The sequence below is a fragment of the Haliotis rufescens genome, unplaced genomic scaffold (genome assembly GCF_023055435.1).
Source record: "Haliotis rufescens isolate VD_foot unplaced genomic scaffold, xgHalRufe1.0.p SCAF_5, whole genome shotgun sequence".
NCBI classification, from domain to species: Eukaryota; Metazoa; Mollusca; class Gastropoda; order Lepetellida; family Haliotidae; genus Haliotis; species Haliotis rufescens.
In genome coordinates this window covers 33,515,403-33,539,271 of record NW_025964223.1, presented here as the reverse complement: position 1 = coordinate 33,539,271, position 23,869 = coordinate 33,515,403, and the positions used below count along the sequence as shown (strand labels likewise).

Genomic DNA, 23,869 nt, shown 5'->3' with positions numbered 1-23,869 from the left:
GAAGCCTGGTATTTAATTGTGATGAACAATGAGTTGCAATTGCAGTGTGAAGGGAGATAGATTGATTGCATGTTACAGGCTTGACCTAAATTCCTCCCTGGAACCTTTCTCAAAGGCTGCCTGAATAACATACGATACATTGCAAAGGGAGTGCGCACAAGTGCTGTTCGGGTAAGGGAGATAATCACTCACTCTCAGTGATACAGCTTGAATAAGATATGATATACAGCATTGCAAGGTCAGTGAGTGATAAAGCTCTGTACTACGCATATAGCTAAAGGAGATAATCGCTCAATGCGCAATAGTTTATTCTTACAAAATATAGACCAGTTAACTTCAGCAAATTGAGATATATGTTTCCCCTTAACATTTTGAGATCTTTTAAAAACAAAATGAACAAGTTGCATAGGTTTTCTGCTTTATACAAAACGTAACTAAGTCTAAGAATGTGACAGGCGATTGGTTAAAACATGCCCAGATTAAGTCATTCTCATTTCATTTTAAAAACTCTAAACTTTTCAGTGAAACAAAATGGCACTCTCCTACATGCAAAAAAACCCTAATTCTTATACTCCCCCGCCTTCAGAAGGGGAAGAATAACCTAGGGCCATTAAAAACTCGGTTTCATGTTTTAATTCTCTGTATAACCTATTTTAGAACGGAGCCCTAGATAGTTACTTGCAACTATATTTATTCTTTAGTATCATTATAATTAGTTGTTTTTTGTTCCAATCATAAATCATAACTCAAGAACCAACACCTTAGTATTTGCACCAAAGTACCCAAAGTCCTGAAGCAGATACCACAAAAATCCAAAGGTTGTAGGACCAATGGCCAAGGTAGGATAACCAAAAAACAAGTAATTTTGCCCTATTGCTCGGCAACCGCTACTCCGATTCCTTTCAAATTTTGCATGTGTCTGCTGGTTTAGGTGCTTAACAATTTGTGTTCTTTAACTTTGGTCATTCATCACATGGTTTGGGGGGGCACGGGTGGCCCAGTCGTCTTAGGCGCCGCGATTCGCTGTGCAGAGTTGCGTCCCTTGGGCACGCCAGTAACCTATGATTGTGGGTTCGAATCCCCGTTCACCCCCATTATGTTTCTAGGTTTGTCAGCACCATACCTGTGCTCGTGGGTTTCACCGAAGTGGTAAACGTTTGAGACCTACATCACTTCGGGCTTTCCTCCCACATTGAGCTGACACGCCGTGATATTACTGGAATACTGTTAAAAGCGGCGTTAAACCCAACTCAATCATGTGGTTTGGCAGCCATATTGGATTCAAGGTTTTCACTGAGTTTTTGAATCCAATATGGCTGCCAAACCACTTGATGAATGACCAAAAGTCAAAGAACAAAAATTGTTAAGCACATTTCACGTTTTCACTGAGTTTTTGGACCCTTGAAGATTCCGGGGTAGAATAGGGTCTTCAGCAACCCATGCTTGCCGTAAAAGGTGACTATGCCTGTCGTAAAAGGCGACTAATGGGATCGGGTGGTCAGGCACGCTGTCTTGGTTGATGCATGTCATAAGAGGATTGATGCTCATGATATCAATCACTGGATTGTCTGGTCCAGACTCTATTATTTACAGACCGCCGTTATATAGCTGGAATATTGCTGAGTGCGGCGTTAAACAACAAACCAACCAACCACTGAGTTTTTGGGGTACATGTCTTCAAATACTTACTCCTTTGAACCTACTGAATTTTCAAACTTTTTGAGAATTGTCTCCATACATATTGGATTTTGATCGTTTTTCTGTCAGAAATTGTACTTTAGAAACTTGTAAGTTTCTTCACAAAAAGTATTGAAAGTTTGCATGAAGTTATCGTGCCATGTGGACCCAATTTTTGGCTCTTGGTTGCTTAAAAGTAACACCCCGCTTGGTGGCAATATTTGATTTAAGTGAGAAACCAGATTTGAGTTCAAATACTGAAGGAAGCACCCCAGAAATATTTGAAAAACCCCATTCAGTGGCTTTGCAGAAACCCAACACCAATACACAGTCTTGTCACAAATGTCTTCAGCATTATGTATACTACCCTTGAAGATCAGGGTTAGTCTTCAGCAACCCATGCTTGTCTTAAGAGGCGACTATGCTTGTCGTAAGATGCGACTAACAGGATCGGGTTGTCAGGCTCGTTGACTTGGTTGATGCATGTCTTTTGTTTCCCAATTTCCCATTTGCTACGGTGCTTAACTTTTGGCGGTATTGGTAAAAGCAAACAAATTGTGGATTTGAACATGGTAGAGGTGAGAAACCCCCCCATGACAATCTGTCACACGCCAATTTCGTATTGACGATATGCTGCACTACAGAGATTGTGCTCCTGACGCCCCCATCTGCCCGCCAGTCCTTTGTGTGGAGCGGGTGTTACCGTCTTGGGCAGATCTGTCTGCGTCATGTGCTACCCAAGGTGACCCAAGCTCCTGACTCCCAATGGCAGCTGGGTTTCCCATCTAAAGCGGGGCTGGGATTCCTGTCTTTGGCTGCGTTTGAGTTTTCCGCGGGTATGGCAGTAAACTCGATTCATTTAGTGCTAGTTCATTCATTCATTCATTCATTCATTCATTCATTCATTCATTCATTCATTCATTCATTTGCTCAGACCTAGTGGTATTGAAACTATCATTGTTTGTGTCATCTACAGCCACACCATTGTGAAAGAACCACATCTCGTCCGCTCAGTTGCCTGATTGTGTTAAAATTTTGTATGCGTTATGGAGGCAGTTCAAGAGAAAAATTCAAGGCTGTGTGTGCATCTTTGCATACGTTTGTGGGTGCTTGTTACTTTGAGCTTGACATTACTGAAATTGTTGAGTTTAAAGTTAAGGTGTCTAGTTCATCATCATCATTTGCAAGGAATACACATCAATTGTAGGGATGTCACGATATGACTTTCTCCCAAAATCAATACATAGGATTTATTTGTGGAAATTTTGAGTTAATTCTTATATTTCACAGGGCATAAAACACAAGAAAAGGTTTCAAACTGAATATCTAGTCTCATATTTGAAAATATATGTGTCTCATTTCAGTCAATTTAATTCAAATTTCACATGAAACAGAAGTGACAACACCAGGCAAAACAGAATTTAAGTCTTGAAAATATGTACATTGTAGACAAAGCATAAATTAATAATGATAAAATTGTTTATTTTATAATGTTTATTGTAACCAACAAAGTTTTTTATCATTACTGTTTTAATTGTTCTGTGTGTGATATGATACAGGATTAAAATATGAATTGATATAGGTAAGTTTGTATCGCATATCGTAAGTCTGAGAATGTTATCGATGCCCCAATGTACTGGTGAATCGTGACATCTCTAATTAAGTGTATATTTACAACTCTCTGTGTGAATAGGTGATCATTGAAGTTCTAAAAAAGGTTAAACAACCTGCCCATATGTACATATTGCTCTTATTTTGTTTCACACAAAAAAGAGAATTTTCCAGAAGTTTGTTGACAATGCTTATTTATAAGAATAGATTTACTTCGTTTGTGCTATGTTACTTTGAACTTTTCATTTTCAATAGTTGTTATTTTTTTATCCAAGGTCTGTTTCCTGGATACCACAGCCACAAGTAAATACTAACTTCACTCCACTTATTGACCAACATGTGCAAGATGTGAAGCCCAATAAGGATCCAAAGCTGAAATCAGGATCACCACGAATTCTACCTGAGGTCTGTACAAGTATACTAATTTGTCTCTGCTCATGTCATTAATAGTGCCTGAGAAGTTGTTTATCATGGCGGGCCAGTGTTCTTATTAACACAATCAATATGATGCAAATGCATAGTTTGGTGATATTTGATTAATTCATTTAATGGCTCAACAGAAAGCAGCTGGATGTTCTCATTTGACACATGCTACCACAGCTGACACAAGCTGCTGATTGTTGACATGTCAAACGTAACATCAAGGCCTTCTGCAGTCAGCATCACATGTGCTGACACTGGGAGTCAAGAACTGCTTGACTGCTTGGTTCGAAGGAGATGTTGGGGAAGGGTGTCAGAGTCGGCCTGTAGTGCTGTGGTTGACACTCATCTATCCAACTCTTTCGATAGGATGAGGGCAGGACCTGAATGTTGTTGTGTAGGTACGATGTTGCTATTAATGCTCTGTTGTGTCTGGCATCATTGTGCTGAATATGGCATTGGCATTTTGCATAATGGAAATATGTGGCTGCATAATTATTTTATCTCAGTACTTTTATGCAGTTAAGTTGCCCTCATAGTGGCCCAGGCTGGTCCTGCCATTTATCAAATACGAGCACCTTTAGAATACAGTGCCACAGCTTCTAGTGAGGAGGATCTCTTCTGTAGGTCACATGTGTCAAAGACAGCAACCAATATTTTATGACAATCTGTCGGATGTGAACTCGCGACCTTCGGATTGTTAGCCTGACAGCTAACCGACTGAGCTACATCCACACTGTGAAACTAAGTGCAAATTTACCTAGTCATGCCTACACCGTTACGGAAGTGAACGAAAAGGGTAGAATAGGTGACAGACTGGCTAGTGATGACACAAGGGTGAGTTTGCTTTTGAATCAGTACTAAATAAATGTAGCAGGTGAAAGTGGCTTGTGTGAATGTTCCTGGACAGTTTCCAGTAGCCAAAATATTTGACACTAAACCATTTTGTCCTTTTTTCTCTCGATGGTTTTGTGTGAAGAATAATAGGAGCAGCAATAAAATCAATAATAGCCACTAAACAGGTACCAAACCCTAATGATTGTAAAGGGGACCCAAGGGCTGAGGATTGAGTTCGGGGTAATCTAATAGCCATTAAATGGGTACCTAACCCTAATGATCGTAAAGGGGTGATTGATTGTAAAAAGGGATCCAAGGGGATCCAAGGTTAGAGTTCGTGGGTAACCTACCCTAACACCAGCGAGATTTTGATGTGTTCAGTGCCAATATCGAACAATAGTTATAATTGCTAATAATTCTTAGAATACTACCTCTATTACATCTCTGCCATAAATCCTGTATTTTGGCTTCAGTCACACTAACTAAAATTTTCAGACTTTCAACAGATGTCCTCTTCACTGTCAATCACACACAATTAGTTGTTCCCAAATAGCATCATAACCACCCAAGCTATGACATATGCAATGGTGGGAACCTCACTTTTTTCCCACATCTATCTACTGGAGGTAGATCAGTTGGGGAGGTGCGTGGGAGTACTTCTGATGTAATAGAGGAAGTATTCTTAGAATTATTAACAATGATAACTATTGTTCGATAATTCTTGTGAATCCTCTACCTCTATTACATCTTTGCCAGAATATACAAGAGGGACCTGGTGGGATCTGCCTTTAGTAACTCCCTGTGTAATTGACAGTTATCCTCTTCTGGAAATCATTATTAACTGATTCTAATCCTGACTCGCGAGAATTTCCTCTGAAATTTCCCCCCTGAGGACTTGAAAATCAGAATGTCTCAAGAATCGGTCAAATATGTGATACCTTCACTATAATTACCATTATATTTGCTGATCTTGTTAGTAATAATGATATCATTTCTGGTCTATTTCTACCCAATGACGTCATTTCTTGTTAAATTTGGTTTGTGACACTAATACCGGTGCTGTTGTCACTTCTGGTGCCGATGTCACTTCCGGTTGTGACACCACTTCCGGGTGTGACACAACTTTCGGTTTGACACTTCCCTTTCATTGGATAATGACGTCTCTCAAGGTCCATTTCTACAAAAAATGTCATTTGCTGATCAGATGGACCTTGTACTGCTATTTCCGGTGCTGATGTCACTTCTGGTGCTGACATCACTTCCAGTGATGACATCACTTCTGGTCACTTCAGGCAGTTGGTACTCAAGGTGCTCCTAATCCATCTGACACCTAATAGACAGAATAATCAAGGGTGTACTCACCTTCTGATGCTGGTGTCGGATCCTCGCACGCCCCCCCTCTTGAACTTGTCCCATCTGTTGTCATATATAAGGGAGGATGAAGGTCTCCATGATCTTGCCACAGCTTCTGGGGCAAGCTCAGAGTATCCAGATTTCTGCATTTTCTGCGTGATAACTTCCAGGCGGTTAGATGTAGGCTGGACAGATTATTGTGGAAAATGCTTGGACTTGGGTTGTCATAACAGAACTCAACGCAGAGGTAACTGGATAGGTTCTTCCATTAGTAGTCTTAGTAATCTGGGGAACAACGCTCTGCTGGGCCATATTGGTGCTATCAGGATTATTATGCAATCCGTCGCCTCCACCTTGTGGATGACATTGTCAAGGAATGAGTATGCAAATAGACCCGTCCAGTCCATCAATAGTGCATAGATCATATGAGCTCTTGGGTCGGGAATTGGACTGATATAAACGGGAAGTTGATGGTTCTGGCAGGTGGCAAATAGATCCAGGTCTGGTGTGTGGTTATACAAACAAAGATCTGTAGATGTAAGTTCCATTCTGTTGCCACTATTCTCAAAAAGCTCTCGGTAAATATGTTCAGTTTCCTAGGTATGTGTCTTGCTTCCATCCGGCACTTGATGGAGTTTGCCAAGGCAAACAATTGTGTAATCCCTGTCATCAGGGAGCTGGATCTTGTTCCCCCTTGTTTCAGGTTGTAAGCCACTTCTGTGGTATTGTCCGTGGCTATGAGGATGGACGATTGTGAGAGACGTATCTTCCATGCCAGGATGGTGTAACAGATGGCCCTTATTTCCTTGCAGTTGATATGAAGGTTCTTTTCTCCAGTGTTCCAAGATCCCTGTACCGTGAGATTTCCCCATCCCAAATCTGACACGTCTGTGAATAGGTGGTGTTAGGACGTCGAAGAATCTCTTTGCTAGTATAATAATATGATTTGCTACATGGTTTTGAGTGGAAATTCCAAAAAAGATATTAAGTTTCGAAAGGATGAAATTTGTTTGCAAGTTGTTATTTAGGAAGTTTTCAACTTTAAAACAAAATTGTTGAACAGATTGGCAATCGAAATATACATGAGACATATCTTCAGAAGCAGTTTTACAGAAAGTACAAATATACATTATTATTATTGTAGGTCTGTTTATATAGTTTAGAATAAAAATCCTTTAATTCATCTAAGATTTCACCCTTTTCCGTTTTAATGCTCTTAATTAGTTTAGTGGTATAATGTCTATTTTCAAGGTGGCAGAAATAACTTGTAGGTTTCTCCCCTTCTTCATACCAGGTTATTCTTTTCCTAATTAGGGATCCTTTTACCTCCTCTTCATGGTATCTGTTTTTTCATTGTTGATAAATCGGAAAATATTTTTTCATCTACATTTTGGAAATCATTTCTTATTTTATCTTCCAAAACGCTAATATTTTCTTCCAAGTCTTTTAGTTTCTTGTTCTTATCTTTCTTTAAAAAGGAAGAGAAAGAGATAGTTTTACCCCTTAGCTTCATTAAGAAAGTTTCCAGAAAAAGACAATTAGAAATTTTTAGTTGCAATGTTGAATTTTCAATATGAGAATCAATTTCCTCTTCGGTATATTTGCTATCAGCATACTCATGTAATGTTTCTTTTAGAGTCTCCTTGACTATCTTACTATACTCTTCTTTTCGCAATAGTGAGGTGTTAAATTTCCAATATCCCCTCCCCCTCTCTTTACTTAAAGCGTTCGAAAATATCTACTAAATCAAATTGCTCTATTTTCTCTGTAATAATCTTTCTTGCACTAGGGTTATTGATATGTTTATAATTTTCTAGATATACAGATGGATTTAAAACCAGGTTCCAATCACCACATAAAATCATTGATTCGTTTCCCAATTCTTCAATTAATTCAAATATTTTTATATAAAATGAAGGTTCATCTTTATTTGGACCATAAAGGTTAGTCAATGTCATTTTAATCCCATCAATAGTTAGATCTGATATAATATAGTTCCCATTATTGTCAATATAACTTTTATGAATTTTTATTTCAGTGTTATTATTAAATAAAATAGCTACTCCTCTAGAGTTGGTTGTAAAAGGAGCTATAATGCAATTTAGTCCCCATTCATTTCTAAATATGTCTTTATCTTTATCAGAAATGTGAATATCTTGGAGACATATTACAGGATACTTCTTTTTGCGCCAAATTTTCATAATTTCAAGTCTTTTACTTTTTTCTGCAAGCCCTCTACAATTAGCCGAAACTATTTTAATCTTCACTATCCATCTGTGAAGTTTGATGAAAAAAGTGTTATACCTATACATGAATTAATAAAGACAGATGATGGAATTGAATTTTTTAAAAATTTTTTAACTAAAACAAACTCCATGAGTGTAAAACTAAGATATGCCCTGCTATCTGCCATTGGTTACAATAAATAAGTTAACTAATGTCAACCACATAAATGTACAAACATAATTCAACACTGCCGGTTTTCTTTGACAAAATCTTAACATGGTATATGCAGATTGGTCATGTCTAGAGAATCGGAATCATACAAACAATTTACAGTTTACTGTTTTCGAATTTATCGTCCAATTTAACCCCCTTCCATACAGAAAAAACTTGTCTTTAGCACTTGTATGGCAAACAACATAATGAATGTTCGGTCTCTGTCTTCGAACGAAGTAAAGTAGCATGAAATACATAGTTAGTGAAACTGTCAGAAAACAAAACAATATAATAAATCATATGAAACAGATTAAAGACCCATAGGGGATTTAAAAAATACCATTTTCATGCCTTCATTTGTCATAACACAACACAACATCACTTCACATTTTCATAACAAAATCGACACTTCTGTAATGTTTTCGTCACGTGGTAGTCATGTGATAGTCATGTGGGTTTGATTGTAATTATCGTAGAGAGTTGATCCATGTCTGTAGAGGATGTAACTTCAACCTTCCTCTGAAGGTCATATCCTGTAGAGACATCCACCACCTTAGAGACCTGCTAGGTTTACTTGAAAGTGATTGAATCATTGTGACAGTCTTGACAAATCGATCCTCTGGTGGACATAGATATCCCTTGTGTAGTTGGAAATGTGCTCCAATGTACAGTCAAGTCCCGTTAATCCGACATTGTTGGTTGCATATGTATATGTCGGATTAACGAGTATGTCGGATAAATGAAATTAAGTAGTATCAACGTTTGTGATAAAAAAATTGAACAACTACACGATAGATAACGATACAAACACGTAATAAAAAATATAAATGAAATATTCATATTGTTATGTTACATTGTCAACAGAATATGTTTTCATATCATGCAACTTCTAAAGCTCAACACAAAACAACTGTTACGGACTGTATGACTTATTCAAAATACTTTTAAAAGCATAGCCTTGAATGGAAGTCGCAAGTTTGAAACTGGTACCGCAAAGCTAAGAAAGCTGCTTTCTAAGTGGCTAACGTTAACTTCCTGTTAGTTATTTCATTGGTCGGTCATGGTTCGCGAAAGGTTGTTCTGACTAGACCACCTGTAATGGGATGTCCTTGTATCTGATTGTAATGATATTGAGGTATTCTTAGCATGTGATTAATCCTGTTTTCTTTATTTAAAGCATTAATTGTTTATTGTTAAGCAAGTTTTTCTCTGCAGCCGTTGTAATATGCAGCTACCAGCCGACTTGTCTTGCTTCATAACACCGGCTGTGTACTCGCGGGCAGATGACCACGGAATACGATCACTGTGTCGGATTAACAATACTGATTAATGAGTGATTTCGATAATTCGTTGCAAATTAGGTGTGTCGGAGTCGGAGTGCGAGACTGTCGGATAAACGGGTCTAAATAGCACTGATTTAATCGGTTCCCATCATTAGTGTCGGATAAAGCTGATTGTCGGATTAACGAGACTTGACTGTATATGATGTCTTGAACCGGAGTGGTCTCGGGCTTGGAGGGATTGACCAGGAAGCCAAGGGGGGTCATAAGCTGGATAAGAAATGTCATGTTCTGGTGTAACTGAGCTTCCTCTTGATCTGCAGCAAGGAAATCGTCTGATGACTGGTGCTGTAATCCTGGTAAATAGCAAAGAGGCTATTGATATCCCAAATGGTAAGACCTAGAACTCGTAATGTCAACCTTTGATTGCGAATCACAGGTATTTCCTATACGATGGGACGTGAAGATAGGCATCTTGTAAATCAAGCTGAGGAGCCATCTTCAATACGGATTCCATCTGGAATTTTGGCGGAGGTACCAGGAATTTCTTGTTGAAGATCTTTAGGTCGATTATCATCCTCATGTCGGTCGTATTCTTCTTCGGGACGGGGAATACTGGCTAATAAAAGCCTTTGGTCTTGTTGGTCTCTGCTAGGCTCCGAATGGCTTGCTTCTTTAGTAGCTTCTTGACAGCCATATCTGCTACGGCTAGTTTGGCTCAGACTGGATGAAATCTGCGTCAGACGGCTTGAGTCTTCAACATAGGATGTTTCTTGAAATGAAGTTTGTAACCGTGAGCCAAGACATCAAGAATCTAGCAGTCTGGCGTAATCTGCTTCCATTTTTCGGTGTATGACAGAAGGTGCCCTCAGGTCCTGGAGTTGGCATTATGAAGTCAGATTCTGCGTTCACCTCTGCCCCCAGATCTGCCTCAGTGATGGGATCCTCATTTCTTGTAGTCGGACTGACAAAAAGATTCCTGAGAAGATTGGCGCTTGTCATACCCCTGACTCAGTTGGAATGAATCCTTCCCGGAGGGGACAAACCTCTTCTTAGGAGGCTGTTTATAAGATGAGTCTTTCTGATCAAAGGAACGCTTCTGGGGCTGGGAAGATCCATGGGCCTAGGCAGCTAGGCTCATAGTAGATGCTTGGAATCATTCTGTTGTATCTTGTCTGATCTCATCTATGAGATGTCCCAATTTCCCATTGAATGTCTTGGGCGCAGATATCGGTTGTAACATTATCAACCTCTTGGTTTGGCTGGAAACAGCTCTTGAACGAATCTGTGTTAGTAGTTGTTGACGCTGAATCCATAGCAGCTGTGAAGACATCCAGACTTGGGTGGAGAGTAAGTCTTCCTGCATTCTGACTATAGTGTCTAGGAGGCTGTCGATGAGTCCGACTTAATCCATCCTAATAGTCATAGGAGTCTCTCCGGGTATGCCTTCATATGATGTCTGTAATGGTGGAATGATGTGTCTGATTCCGCCGACGAACCAATTGATATAAGCGCCAATGGTCATTGAATATCTGGATACCGAGGACAGATCCTTAATCCGTGAAGCAGGTAATGTGACATTAGTATTAGGGTTGCGTACTAGCTTCATAAAGTCTTCGTCCAAACTTTGATAATCCAGAAGTGGAACATCATGTGTTCTATACAACTTCTGATTCAATGGAGGTAAGGGTAGTCGTTCATCATGTCTGAGCTTGAGTAGACTACCTTGCTACCTCTACTACCTTGCTCGGCCACGGCAATGTCTGGTGGATGTGTTGAGATGATGCAGGAGCATGACATCCCCATATTCCGGCATCTTAGGTGGCAAATTTTCTGTCATAGGAGGATGGAGTACAGGCATGAGGTGATATAACTCCTCGATGAGTTCCACAAAGTATATCCCTCCGTATAATCCTGCTGGGGTGAGTCGTCAGACTGATTAATCTTTTCATAACACTCCGTTTCTGCCTCCGAGTGACTGTGGGTAGCTCCCGTTGGGCGTTGGATATTTGTAATAGTCCGCCATGTATTCTCCCTGTGGTTTGTCTTCCTCCGGTGTCCAGGATTCCTGTATGATAAAAGTTTGTGCGGCTTGTGATGGCTGCCTGTATGTAACAGCCCGTATGTAACAGCCCGTACGGTAACCTCATCTCGGTCGGCTGAACAGTCCGTCAGACAGTCCCGTGTGGTCCGTGCAGCTGGCTTGGGCACTGCCAGTGTATCATGGTAGGGAAAAGCTTGCAAGCTTATACGCGGCTGGTCGGACAGCTGGTCGGATGGCTGATCGGTAGGCTGGCTGATCGGATTGGCGGACAGCTGTTGAATATGACTAATGGAGAGCGCAGGAGATGGTTGTTCTGCTGGAGTGGGAGGTGCTGGGGTAGAAGCAGGTGCCTGAAAGGTGTTGGCTGCAGTAGTATAGGTAATGATGGTTCTGCCGCAACTCCACTGGAGCCAGATTTATATACCTATACTGCTACTACAGGTGGCATTTTTTATGCCAAAATGACGATAGTCATGAGATTAATTTAAATTGACTCTAGCTCACCACCACCTGGAGTCTATGATATAAATTTCTCTATTATTTAACAAGTAGGCCAGATTATATACTCTTCTTGGTAATTGATGATCGTATTTGTTTGGTTTACTGATGTAATATATACCTTGTGGTAATTCTCTCAATTTGATAATTTTGTCTATGAACATAAATGTTTTGTTCTTCATTTGTTGGTTTGACATTACTGATATAATAATTTTGTCCATGAACATAAATGTTGTAATTCTCCATTTTTATATATTTATGTAAGCATTTGTCTAAATGTGATCTAATGATAGTAAGCAATCTATTTTTAATCTCCAACCGGTTCTTTGGTTTTGGCACGGAATAATTGACGCGCTTGTTGCCTCCCCTGTTCTATGAACCTTTTTTTCTCGTCTTCGCTAATACCACTGGTCTTACGAGATTTTGATCGAATTTCATGCTTCATTACATTGTATTTGGTGAGTTCCGACAGCACTAAACGAAACTCATCCTCGGATATCTTACAATCAGCCATTGCTGTCGAAATTTGATCCTCAATGCTGTTCAACTTTGCTTCGGCGAGTATCGGAATCTTATCGTGTTTTAATGCTTTCTTTTGCAACCTAAGAGAAATGAATATTATCGTTATTCCTGCCAGTCCTGAGACTCCGGCCGCTATTTCCATGCCGAGCACGATAGGCGCGGCGATTATAGTTGATAATAAACCAACACCTGCTACACTGAGTCCCATGCCAGATATTACAAGCGCGGTGTCAACTCCGTCCAGAGCATTCACGGTTCTGCGATACTTTTTATACAATCCAATTCTCACCTGCCGATCCTTCTCTATTTGATGTTTTATGTCGCTTATTTGATGAAATCGAAATCCATCAACAGTATCCATCTTTTCAAATGCTTCATCGAGCGCCGGATATAAACTCATAGTGTATATTACGGTCATATAATAGTCTTTAATTGATCTTGCTTAAATGTTTTGAGAGTATACATCAACCTTATCTAATGTATATTATAAGGCAAGAATATCTTAGAAAGAGAAATGCTGTCACTTTTAATAATTTGAACCCCCTCGAGGGTTGCAACGGGTGATGCTTCAATATGAATAATACTGCAACGTTGACGCTCGTGTTTCTTGAGCCATTTAATCGATAGACCTGGTAATATTTCGAAGGCGTCTTCCGGTGCATCTCCGAACAAGACTTCAATAATAAGCGTAGAAATATTAGATATTGCACTCAAGTTAACTTTAATATCATTGAATTCAGTAACCAAATTTGAACTATTTACAAATATAACAAATTTACGGCCGGACGACTAAATAACATATGACCTGGGGTCTTCTGGCAGGGGAGAGACTAACACACTTTTTCGTTTTGATGGGATATAAGCCGAAAGTACGATGCCACTATTTATTATATTAGTTAAATTATGTGCCTCACCCATCATCACATACGGTGGGGTAATGACGATATTCAATAGCCACTCGATTTTTGCATCGACCATAGTCCATTTTTTTATCGTCGTTGCGAGTAATATTGTACGAAGTGTTTTTAAGGAGTCTACTAACGTCGACATCGCTTAAATCATCTAGATTACCTGTGAATGTAACTTCTTTCCGCTTGTATACATTATCTTGTAAGTGTAAAGCGTATAACTTACCATCGGTACCGGGTCTACCGAATCCTTCTGTGTCTCCGAGATCGGAAAGCGCAATTGTATTACATTGTCTGAGCGTTCCAGGGCCTGATGAATCAACCATTATTTATAATATGGAGTGTTACACTTAAGTATCCTATATGTACAGGTTGATGTTTTACATCTAATACAGAAATTTTGAGGTCTGAAATAATACCACGCTTCAATTTTTTATATTGTAATGTTGAGAAAGATTCCGTTCTACCGCTATTATATTTTTCATCTTTGACTGGAACAGATCTGAGCAGAGTTGAAGGACTTTCGAGTTGAATATTTTCCGTTGTGCTTATTTGATCAAGATGGATGCACAACTCTTTATAGGGAACTAAATCGGGCAATGTAACTACATTCGCTGTTTTGTTGTGTGGTATTACTCCTCCGCGTGCAAATCCAAGTGTAATTGCTAAGTTCTCTAAAATCTGTACATCCTTTTCTGTGCTTAAATTCACTGTCCCATTCGACTCATTTTGTGTGAGACTAATTCCATTAGGCTTAAAAATTTCATCATTGAGTGAGCATATACTGTAATACCCATCAGGTATAATAATGTGTTTTTTTCCACCTAATATATATATCTCATTATTACCTCTCACAGCATTTATATTGGTCCATCGCGGGTAATACGTTACATCACAGATAGCGACTTCCAGTTGACCAGCCGAGTTATCCATAGTATGAAGCAGTTCAATAGTCTGACCATTTGTTATTCCTGGGAGTGTAACATACATATTAAATATACAATGACACTATATCATAACTTAAATATGGAATCAACCATTATTTATAATATGGAGTGTTACACTTAAGTATCCTATATATACAGGTTGGTGTTTTACATCTAATACAGAAATTTTGAGGTCTGAAATAATACCCCGCTTAAATTTTTTATGTTGTAATGTTGAGAAAGATTCCGTTCTACCGCTATTATATTTTTCATCTTTGACTGTAATAGATCTGAGTAGAGTTGAAGGACTTTCAAGTTGAATATTATCCGTCGTACTGATCTGATCAAGATGGATGCACAACTCTTTATAGGGAACTAAATCGGGTAATTTAACCCCCTGTGCTGATGTCTTGAGTACTGTTATATCTCCATCTGCATATCCAAGTGTAATTGCTAAGCTCTCGTAAAGCTTTACATCCTTTTCTCCAGCGTTTAAAATCAGCATCCCATTCGACTCATTTTGTGTGAGACTGATTCCATTAGTCTTAAAAAATTCATCATTGAGTGAGCATACGCTGTAATACCCATCAGGTATAATGTATTGTTTACTATTTATTACTGTCTCATTATTATATCTTGCAGCACTTAAATTGGTCCACAGCGGGTAATACGTTACATCGCATAGAGCGACTTCGAGTTGTCCATCCGAGTTATCGATAGTATGAAGCAGTTGAATAGACTGAACATTTGTTATTCCCGGGAGTGTGACATACATATTAAATATACTATGATACTATATCATAACTTAAATATGGAATCGAGATACATTACTAATCAATCGATTATAGTAACTGCCTCTGGTTATGATTTTATCGTTAAATTACCTGATATCTTTGAAAAGTACAGGTTCACGGCAACAAGCGATAAAATGGTGCACGATTGGTTTCACAATCCGATGCAATTTTGGCAGAATCAGTTAAACTTTGCCATATGGTGTGCCACAACGGGATGTGGAGTATCTCTTTATTCCCCAGGATTTGAACTAAATAAGTCTGTTTTGTCATTTCACGTGTACTATCAGATTAGACGTATACTTAAAGAAATTAGTGCTCCATTACCGCAGGATCGAGCATGGAATGCATCAAATAATCCGTACAATAGGTGGGCATTCGAACGTATTTGTCAGGAATTTAATATTTCTACGAGTAAAGATTGGCGTCTAAGTGGAGTTAACCATGGTCTAGGTATTCCGTATTCCAAGTTGTTGCATACCAGCAAACTTTACATAAGAATGTATGATTATTTTCTAAAAACCCATCATTGGTATCACGACTGGGAACTTTCGAGTAACGATTGGAGAGGGGATATTATGAGTTTTAAGAGTGGTTTAATATATATTGTTACAAAATTTATACAACTGAACGATACCGCAAACGCTTGGAATGAATTTCTTAATGATTAAACGGAAAATAATTTTACTAACCCAGGATTTGTAAGAGTTAATGAATCAATAAGAACTTATGTATGGGCAATTCTCGGTGCACAATCGCAAACACGAACGTCCATTATTGGTACTGGGACGGCGCTCAATGCGCAAAAACAGTTTGTCGGAAACGTGGAGGATGCTATTAATTCACCAGTTGACATACCATCGTCTATAAAGCGTTATCAAGATGTATTACAGTACGCTCAATCCAAAGTGGACTACGTTTATGCGCCGGGACTATACATGTCTCCGAGTAATATGGAACTTAAGATCGGTCAAGTGATAGGATATAATAATAAAATTGTTATTGCTACCGATCAACAAAAACCAGGCATAATTTCAGATATTAATACCTAATTAATAACGCAAATAAACACAGGCGAAACGGGAATAGTCAAGCCACAGTTATCCACTATCGCTCCTACTGACGTATAACCACAAGTACCACTGCATATTGCGGCTAAAAATCAACAACATATCGATGAAAAAACAGCGCTCGTATTAGGTGGGGTCGCGGCTGGTTTACTAATGATTTGGTTAAATAGTTCTTAGCGAACTGATTTGGTTAAATAGTTCTTAGTGGATACGTACAGCAGCCCTGCAATTGCTACGACCAGTGCACACAAGTTTTGACTAAGCCAAGTGGTGGTCTTAGCTAATAAATTCAAGAGCCAGGAAACAACACTCCCTATTATACCGGGAAGTGCAGCCGCGGCTTTCTCAGCTAGCTTTCCCAGTGCTTCTCCTAATGCTTTTAAATGCTTTTTTATCCACTCTTTTATACCATCCCTATCAGTAGGCGGTGATCCGCCGCTACCACCTGTACTGCCACCGGTTAACCCGAGAGTCATAGTCGATATAATAAATCCCAACTCGGTTAAAATGATGGCAATGGTTATTCCCTGTTCTCTGAACAATGTTTTAATTTTATCGGCCAGTGTAGTATTATCATTGAGGACTTGATCGATAGTTTCTCAAATTCGACTTATTTGTGAACAAAGTGCCTTTCTATTACTGGAAGCAGCTTCGAGGCGGGCCGATCTTTCGTCTTCTAAGTTATGCAATCTTTCAGCAACGCGGCGTCTACCGAATTCATCGCCCGCCTGTTCAAGTATTGTTTTCTCATAAGCTATATGCTTGTCGATTTCAGATAGCTTGGCTATATAATTGATGAGTTCTCCCCGCATTGTTCGTATTGCCTTGTCAAGACCTCGTAATTCCCATATACTAAACTCCGAGGATGGTACCTGTAACGTGGAATTATCGTAATAGGTATCCAAGATTTCTCCGAGTCCGTCTGAGGCCACCTTCGAGGAAGCTTCCAAATTATCTATGTTACCGAGTTCATCACGCACAGTCTGAAGAACCTTAGTAGTCTTTTCGGAAAGTTTTGCTCCTCGTGAGTAGTCTACAAAACCTAATTCATCATGAACAGTGCTGATGCCGTGTTTACCGACTATCGTAGACAAGGCTAGGGGCTTACGAGTACGATAATGCATAAGATCAATATCCGGAGAGCCACGCAGTCGCAATATTCCTTTACTATCTAATTCAAACTTTGAATAGTCACGAACAATAGGACTAACATCTTTAAAGGTATAGTAATAATCATTGACGGTTGATTGTAAAAGTTCATCGTTAAGATTCATGCCACCAAAGCTGGTTTCATCAGTACCCTCTTCGATTGTACTCGGGTTATCAAAATCATCTAGATTAAAATCAGTCATTTTTATATTAAACATATGGTTATATAATTTCAATATAACAATGTCTTCGCAATACGGACGCAAGTTAAACCCACAACGTAGACTTCGAGATCCATTAGGGGTCAAAGCAATTCGTCAGTCTGTAACTATAACTAATAACCCTAGTACCATCGATCAGAATCAAACGCTTCTGGTTCGCTTTCCTAATCTAGGCGCACACGTTGGTTAGTTCCGGGACTTGTCCGACCAGCATTTACGATTATTTTTACTTCTACCGACGTTAACAGAGAGCCCGTTCAGAACATAGGTCGTGCTATCGTTAAGAAAATAGCCATTAAAATTAGCGGTAATGAGGTTTTGAGTATCGACGATAGCGATGTATACAACTGTTACATGGATCTCTGGAGAACGGATAAAGAACGGGAAAACTTACAGTACCAAGGTATTTGTAATCGGAACACATTGAGACTGCCTGTAGATGCTTCTAGTGGTGATGGTACCGTCGTTAAAGATCAGGCCGTTGCCGACGCATTAGGTAACAGATTCTATATTCCCCTAGACTTTGAATTACTAGATTCCCACATGCCCTTTTATCAAGCATCCCTAGGCAATAGGTTAGAATACGAACTCACTTTTAATGACTACGGCAGAGTAACCAAAGTCACTGGGGATGAAACTGCTAGCTATTCCATTGACAATATCTCACTGGAGTATGATATGATAACAGATCCCGAATTAGCCAGACAAATTCATAACCAGTATACCGGAAGTTTAGCCATCTTGTACGATCGCGTGCTTCGACATCGAAAGATCACGAGGGACAAAAAGATACGACTTGGAATATCAATCTAAACGTCCCCACGAGATCGTTGAAGGGTATTTTAATGTTGTTCGAGGACCCCTCCGATGCATTTAAAAGGAATACCGAGAAGTTCTACAATCCCAAGATTACAAAAGTAGAATTGACTATCGAGGGCGTTTCTAATCAACTATATAGTCAAGGAATGCTAGCGTATCACTAGTGGGATGAGATTAAAAAACTCCATTCTATAAAACGAAGCCCAGAAGTTAACGCGGTCGTGAAAGATCTGTCTCTCGGGGGTATATCGATGGGTGAATACCTCACCACGAAGTACGCGCTATGGCTCGACATGCGAACAAACGGACGATGACCAACTACACGGCAGTGGGAGGAGAATAGAAAATGCTAGCGAGGGTGTCACTAGACAGATAACGAAGCTCCAGGAAACGGCTGGTAAATTAAACATATATTTGTACGTGATTATGGATGCGCAACTTAATATACAGAATGGAAGATTTGTGCAAGCAATCTATTAATAATCTTTTACCTAAAGAACCACACTACACTATCATATGCGGGCAAACGGGCTGTGGAAAAACAGCTTTCATTCTAGATATTTCACAAAGTCTTTATCGGGACGTTTTCGATCATATTATTATTCTGTGCCCGACTATAAGTGTTAATAAAACCTACCTATCGAGAGATTGGGTAATGAATGACGACGGGGTACACAGAGTCAATCCGGGCGATCGTTTACAAGACTGTTTACGAGTATGTCACGAAAAATACAAAGGAGAATCAACTCTTTTCGTAATAGACGATTGCAGTGCGAGTAAAGAACTCACAAAAAAGAAAGATATGCTTTCGTATTTAGCATTCTCCAGACGGCATACTCAACATAGCGTTTGGGTACTTACTCAAAAATACAACTCTGTCCTGAAAGATCTCAGAGAGCAGACCAAATGGGTAGCCCTGTTTCATTGCAAAGATCGAGATTCATTCGAGGAATGTTTACGCGAAAATGATGTTATTTATACCAAGCTCGAATGAGATAAAGTCAGAAAACTGTTAGCAGCAACGAAGCACTGTAAACTCGTATTAAAAACCGATCAACCAGCTGCTCATGCAATTGCTTAGCAAAATGTGGCAAAAATGTAGCAAAATTATAGCAAATGTAGCAACTGCTGAACAAAATTATAGCAAATGTAGCAAAATTATAGCAAAAATATAGCAAATGAAGCAAAATTATAGCAAAATTATAGCAAATGTAGCAAAATTATAGCAAAAATATGATAAATTGAACATTAGCGGTTAATATGACATAATGTGGTTTGAAATCCTCATTCTTTCGCAACAGTTCATTATTACGGGTTGTATTGGATATGCCATATTATATTATGTTAGACTTAAATATTTCCTTAGGTATTACATTATGGAATGCGACAAACTCATCGAACAAATGCTCAAAGAATCTGATCAACATGCTGAAGTAGTTACAGATAAATCTTTAGATAAACATAGAGAAAGACTCACCGCTTTGGTAGCCGGTGGAAAATGTTCCCAATATTTGGGGGAAAATTATACCATCGAAAAAATTGATAACATGACCGACGAAGAAATTAAAAAACTGTACGCTCGTTACGAGTCTAGACTGGGAGCTACCATGACTAAAACGATAGGGTCGGCTATGTTACAACTATACACAGTCGTAGCTAGTACGTTTCTCCCTATCCCGGCAGAACATCGCATGTATTTATGCGAATCTCTAGAGAAAGACCCATTCATCGAACACGCTATAAGCTCAGTGAGCTGTGAGTTTTATCATAGATACGGAATGTTCTTAGCTCCACTCACCACAGCTTTAATAACGGCTAGGTATTGTCAATTTAAACATACGTGCCCACTTAATAATAATGGAGACTCAACAAGTGACACCACCACAGATTGTGAACGAGGAAATAATAACCCCGACTGCACAACGAGTGAATGAGGAACCACCACCAGCGATTGTGAATTAGAAAATACAAAAACCCAGAGTTACGAGGAAAAACCCCCAAAAAATCTCTGCAGGCAGGATGGGAGGACTCGCTCGCAAAGTGAAACTAATGAATAATTCCAATATTGATCCGATTAAAACTTGGGCACAAGTAGGAGTTGTTGCTATAGCGGCTGTATGGTTGTTTTATAAGACCGGAGAAGAGAAAACATCACCCCCGATGTCACAACAACAACTTCACTTAGAGGTTAGCCCCCATATAATGCTATAAGAAGCATGACTACTCCAGTTACAGATGGTAAAATGTTGGTAAAAGCAACGTATCATTCAGCGGTGGTCACCAGATTGGCCATTGGCTATGCCCGTATGGCTAAAATGATTACTAAAGCCACACCTCCCAAGCTAGATTTTAATGGTTATGATATCGGTATGATGATTCTGGATTAGCAATGGCAACGAAAGATATGCTCATCAAACAAGGGCTTATCCCGGAAGACATAATGAAGTAATTAAACATGAGGTATGAGGGAATCAAACGCTAAAGAAGTTGAAGAGGAGCGTAAAAGACATAATAAAGCTTTAGAACAACTCGAAAAAGCTCAGTCACAATAGGCGCGGCAGAGAATGGAGAGATTAGATTTTTTTCATGAAGAACTGCGTAAGGAGGGACATTCAATTCAAACGTTTAAGGATGTCGAATCTGCCATGCACGAATACTTCCTCGTTTATGGGAAAAAACTTGACCCAATACCGAGACCAACAATGAGTCAGTTTTATACACCGTCAGAGGCTCAAAAGAAACGCGAGGTAACATTCGTGATAATCGGGTTATCAGTTGTTGCAATTTTCAGCTACACAATAACTACACATAAACCAGAGTGACAGCTAATCAATAAATCACATGACTGCTAAACTATAAATAGCCATGTCTCACCAGTGGAGATGTGATTTGCTTTGCATTTAGACAAATGATATGATAGATGTATAACCATGAATCTGTGCAGATTTACACTCATGGGGAAAAAAATTCAATGCAACCGGCGTTCTGTTGGTATTTACTGTGGCATACACTCTTATTACATCAGGCGGGGAAACATTAACTATACATGTTCTGTATTTGGGATAGGGGTCAAAGGTCGTTATTGTTTATGTAAGAAACAGTGCTGATAGGGTCAGGAACCAGATTATTTATGCTAGGAAGAGAGATTACATCAATGAGAGGAATAGGTTGGGGAGGATACGTATTTAAATATATGAAAAATAACCAATTAGACAAATGAATCATTTTGCATATACCATTAAACCACAATGGTTTTTGTGAGAGAGCTGAAGGCTTTAGCACAACAACGTGGTCTACATGGATATTCTCGAATGAGAAAAGCTGAATTGATCGATTTACTCGGTTTGGAATACAACAAACCCCAGACTGTTAGAGAACTCAAAGCTCAAGCATAAAACAGTGGGCTGAGAGGTTATTCTCGAATGAGAAGAGCTGAATTGATCGCTTTACTAGATAATAATCAACAAGACGATGATGATAAACAACAACAACAAGAATTAAAATTTGTATCCACATCCGCCGGCGTTGGTAAATATCTGAGAGGTTGGAAGATGGATATTAATTCCAACATGGATGTTAATGATGTTAAGCCAATCATGTCAAGCAAAATTAACGAGGAGTTAGATGATTTACACAGTATAAAATACCAGCTGACGATAAAAATGTCATTGAGTAAAAGTAGCGCAGACGATAGCACCGAATATACCGAACCATATTTCTGAAGCAATCAAGCAGTTATAACCGAATCCGATACTATAAACGCATCATTAGATACATCAATTCAGAGGATACAGGAAACTTTAGAACGCTGGACTAATAGAGGTTCGGGTTGGGGTGTGGATAAAATTGATAGTTTATATTTAGATATAGCAAATTATATGCCCTTCAAAGGTGGATCTTATATAGATTTACCCCCGTATTATAAGAAGAAAAAAGCCATAATAAATGTAAAAAGTAAATCCGATGACTGTTTAAGAATGATGATAAGATCTGCATTGTTCCCCGTAGATTCTAAAATTGCAAATAGACCTTCTAGCTATCCTCAAAACGATGGACTCAACTTCGATGGTATAGACGAACCTACACCAATATCACAAATTGATAAGGTGGAAAAGCAAAATAATTTAGCTATAAATGTTTTCGGACATTCTAAAGGAATTGTTGTACACAGGATAAGCTCCGCTCCGTAACATATCCCCAGAATCAATTCATTTCTGATCGAAAAAGATGGAAAATATCATTATACATGGATAAAGTGTTTAAACAGGCTATTATACGATCAAACAAAACATGCTAGAAAGAAATATTTCTGTGAAAGATGCCTGCATGGGTACAGCAGACAAGGTCAATAAGAAGCGCATAAAGAAGACTGCAGACCGCTATCAGGATCGATATGCCTAAAGAGGGAAAAAATATATTAAAATTTGAACATTATTGTATCATTATCGGGGGGCCGCGCATAACGAGTGTAACTTGAAACTAAAAATGAATTTTCAAACAATACCCATCCCCGTTGTGATTCTCATCTCATCATGCAAGCTATCTCAAAGACCGATGGCGGCTTAACGTGCATTCCTAATAATATGGAAAAATACATATCGTTCTCGTTGACTAAAACTATACATTATAGGGACAAGGATGGGAAAGCTAGAATAAAGCAAAGTAATGGGCTTAGATTCATAGACACCGTACAGTTTCTGTTATCTTCCCTGGACAATTTAGCTAATGCGAACAATCCCGATGACTTGCGATAACAAATCAATATACCGATAGGTTAACACGTCATTTGTTGCTGAGAAAAGGTGTATATCCTTACGAATATATGGATGGTTGGTCTAGATTTGACAAAACTAAATTACCACCTCTTGAATCATTCTATAGTAACTTAACAGAAACTAAAATAACCGATGCCGATTATGAACACGCTCTGACGGTCTGGGATAAATTAGGTTGTAAGAATTTAGGTGATTATCACGATCTGTACTTGAAAACCGATGTACTGTTACTCGCCGATATATTCGAGATATTTAGAAAGACATGTTTAAAACAATACGGCTTGGACCCAGCATGGTACTATTCCAGTCCCGGACTATCGTGGGATGCATTGTTGAAGAAGACCGCCGTAGAACTAAAACTACTCACCGATTACGATATGCACTTGTTTATTGAGAAAGGATTAAGAGGTGGTATATCGATGGTAGCGAAAAAGGTATTCTAAGGCTAATTATAAAAAAGTGGAAGGATATGATCCGAGTAAACCCAACACGCATATATTATATCTCGAGGCCAACAATTTGTACAGAT

General features: G+C 39.0%; 1 protein-coding gene across 1 annotated transcript in view; it reads left to right on the top strand.

The window, feature by feature from the left end:
- The window catches only part of LOC124115933, a 452,084-nt gene that overhangs the window by 241,105 nt on the left and 187,110 nt on the right, over nucleotides 1–23,869 (top strand). Inside the window, exon 7 of the mRNA XM_046477097.2 lies at nucleotides 3,564–3,693. Coding sequence (XP_046333053.1) covers nucleotides 3,564–3,693 — 130 coding nt within the window. The remainder of the gene's footprint in view (nucleotides 1–3,563; nucleotides 3,694–23,869) is intronic.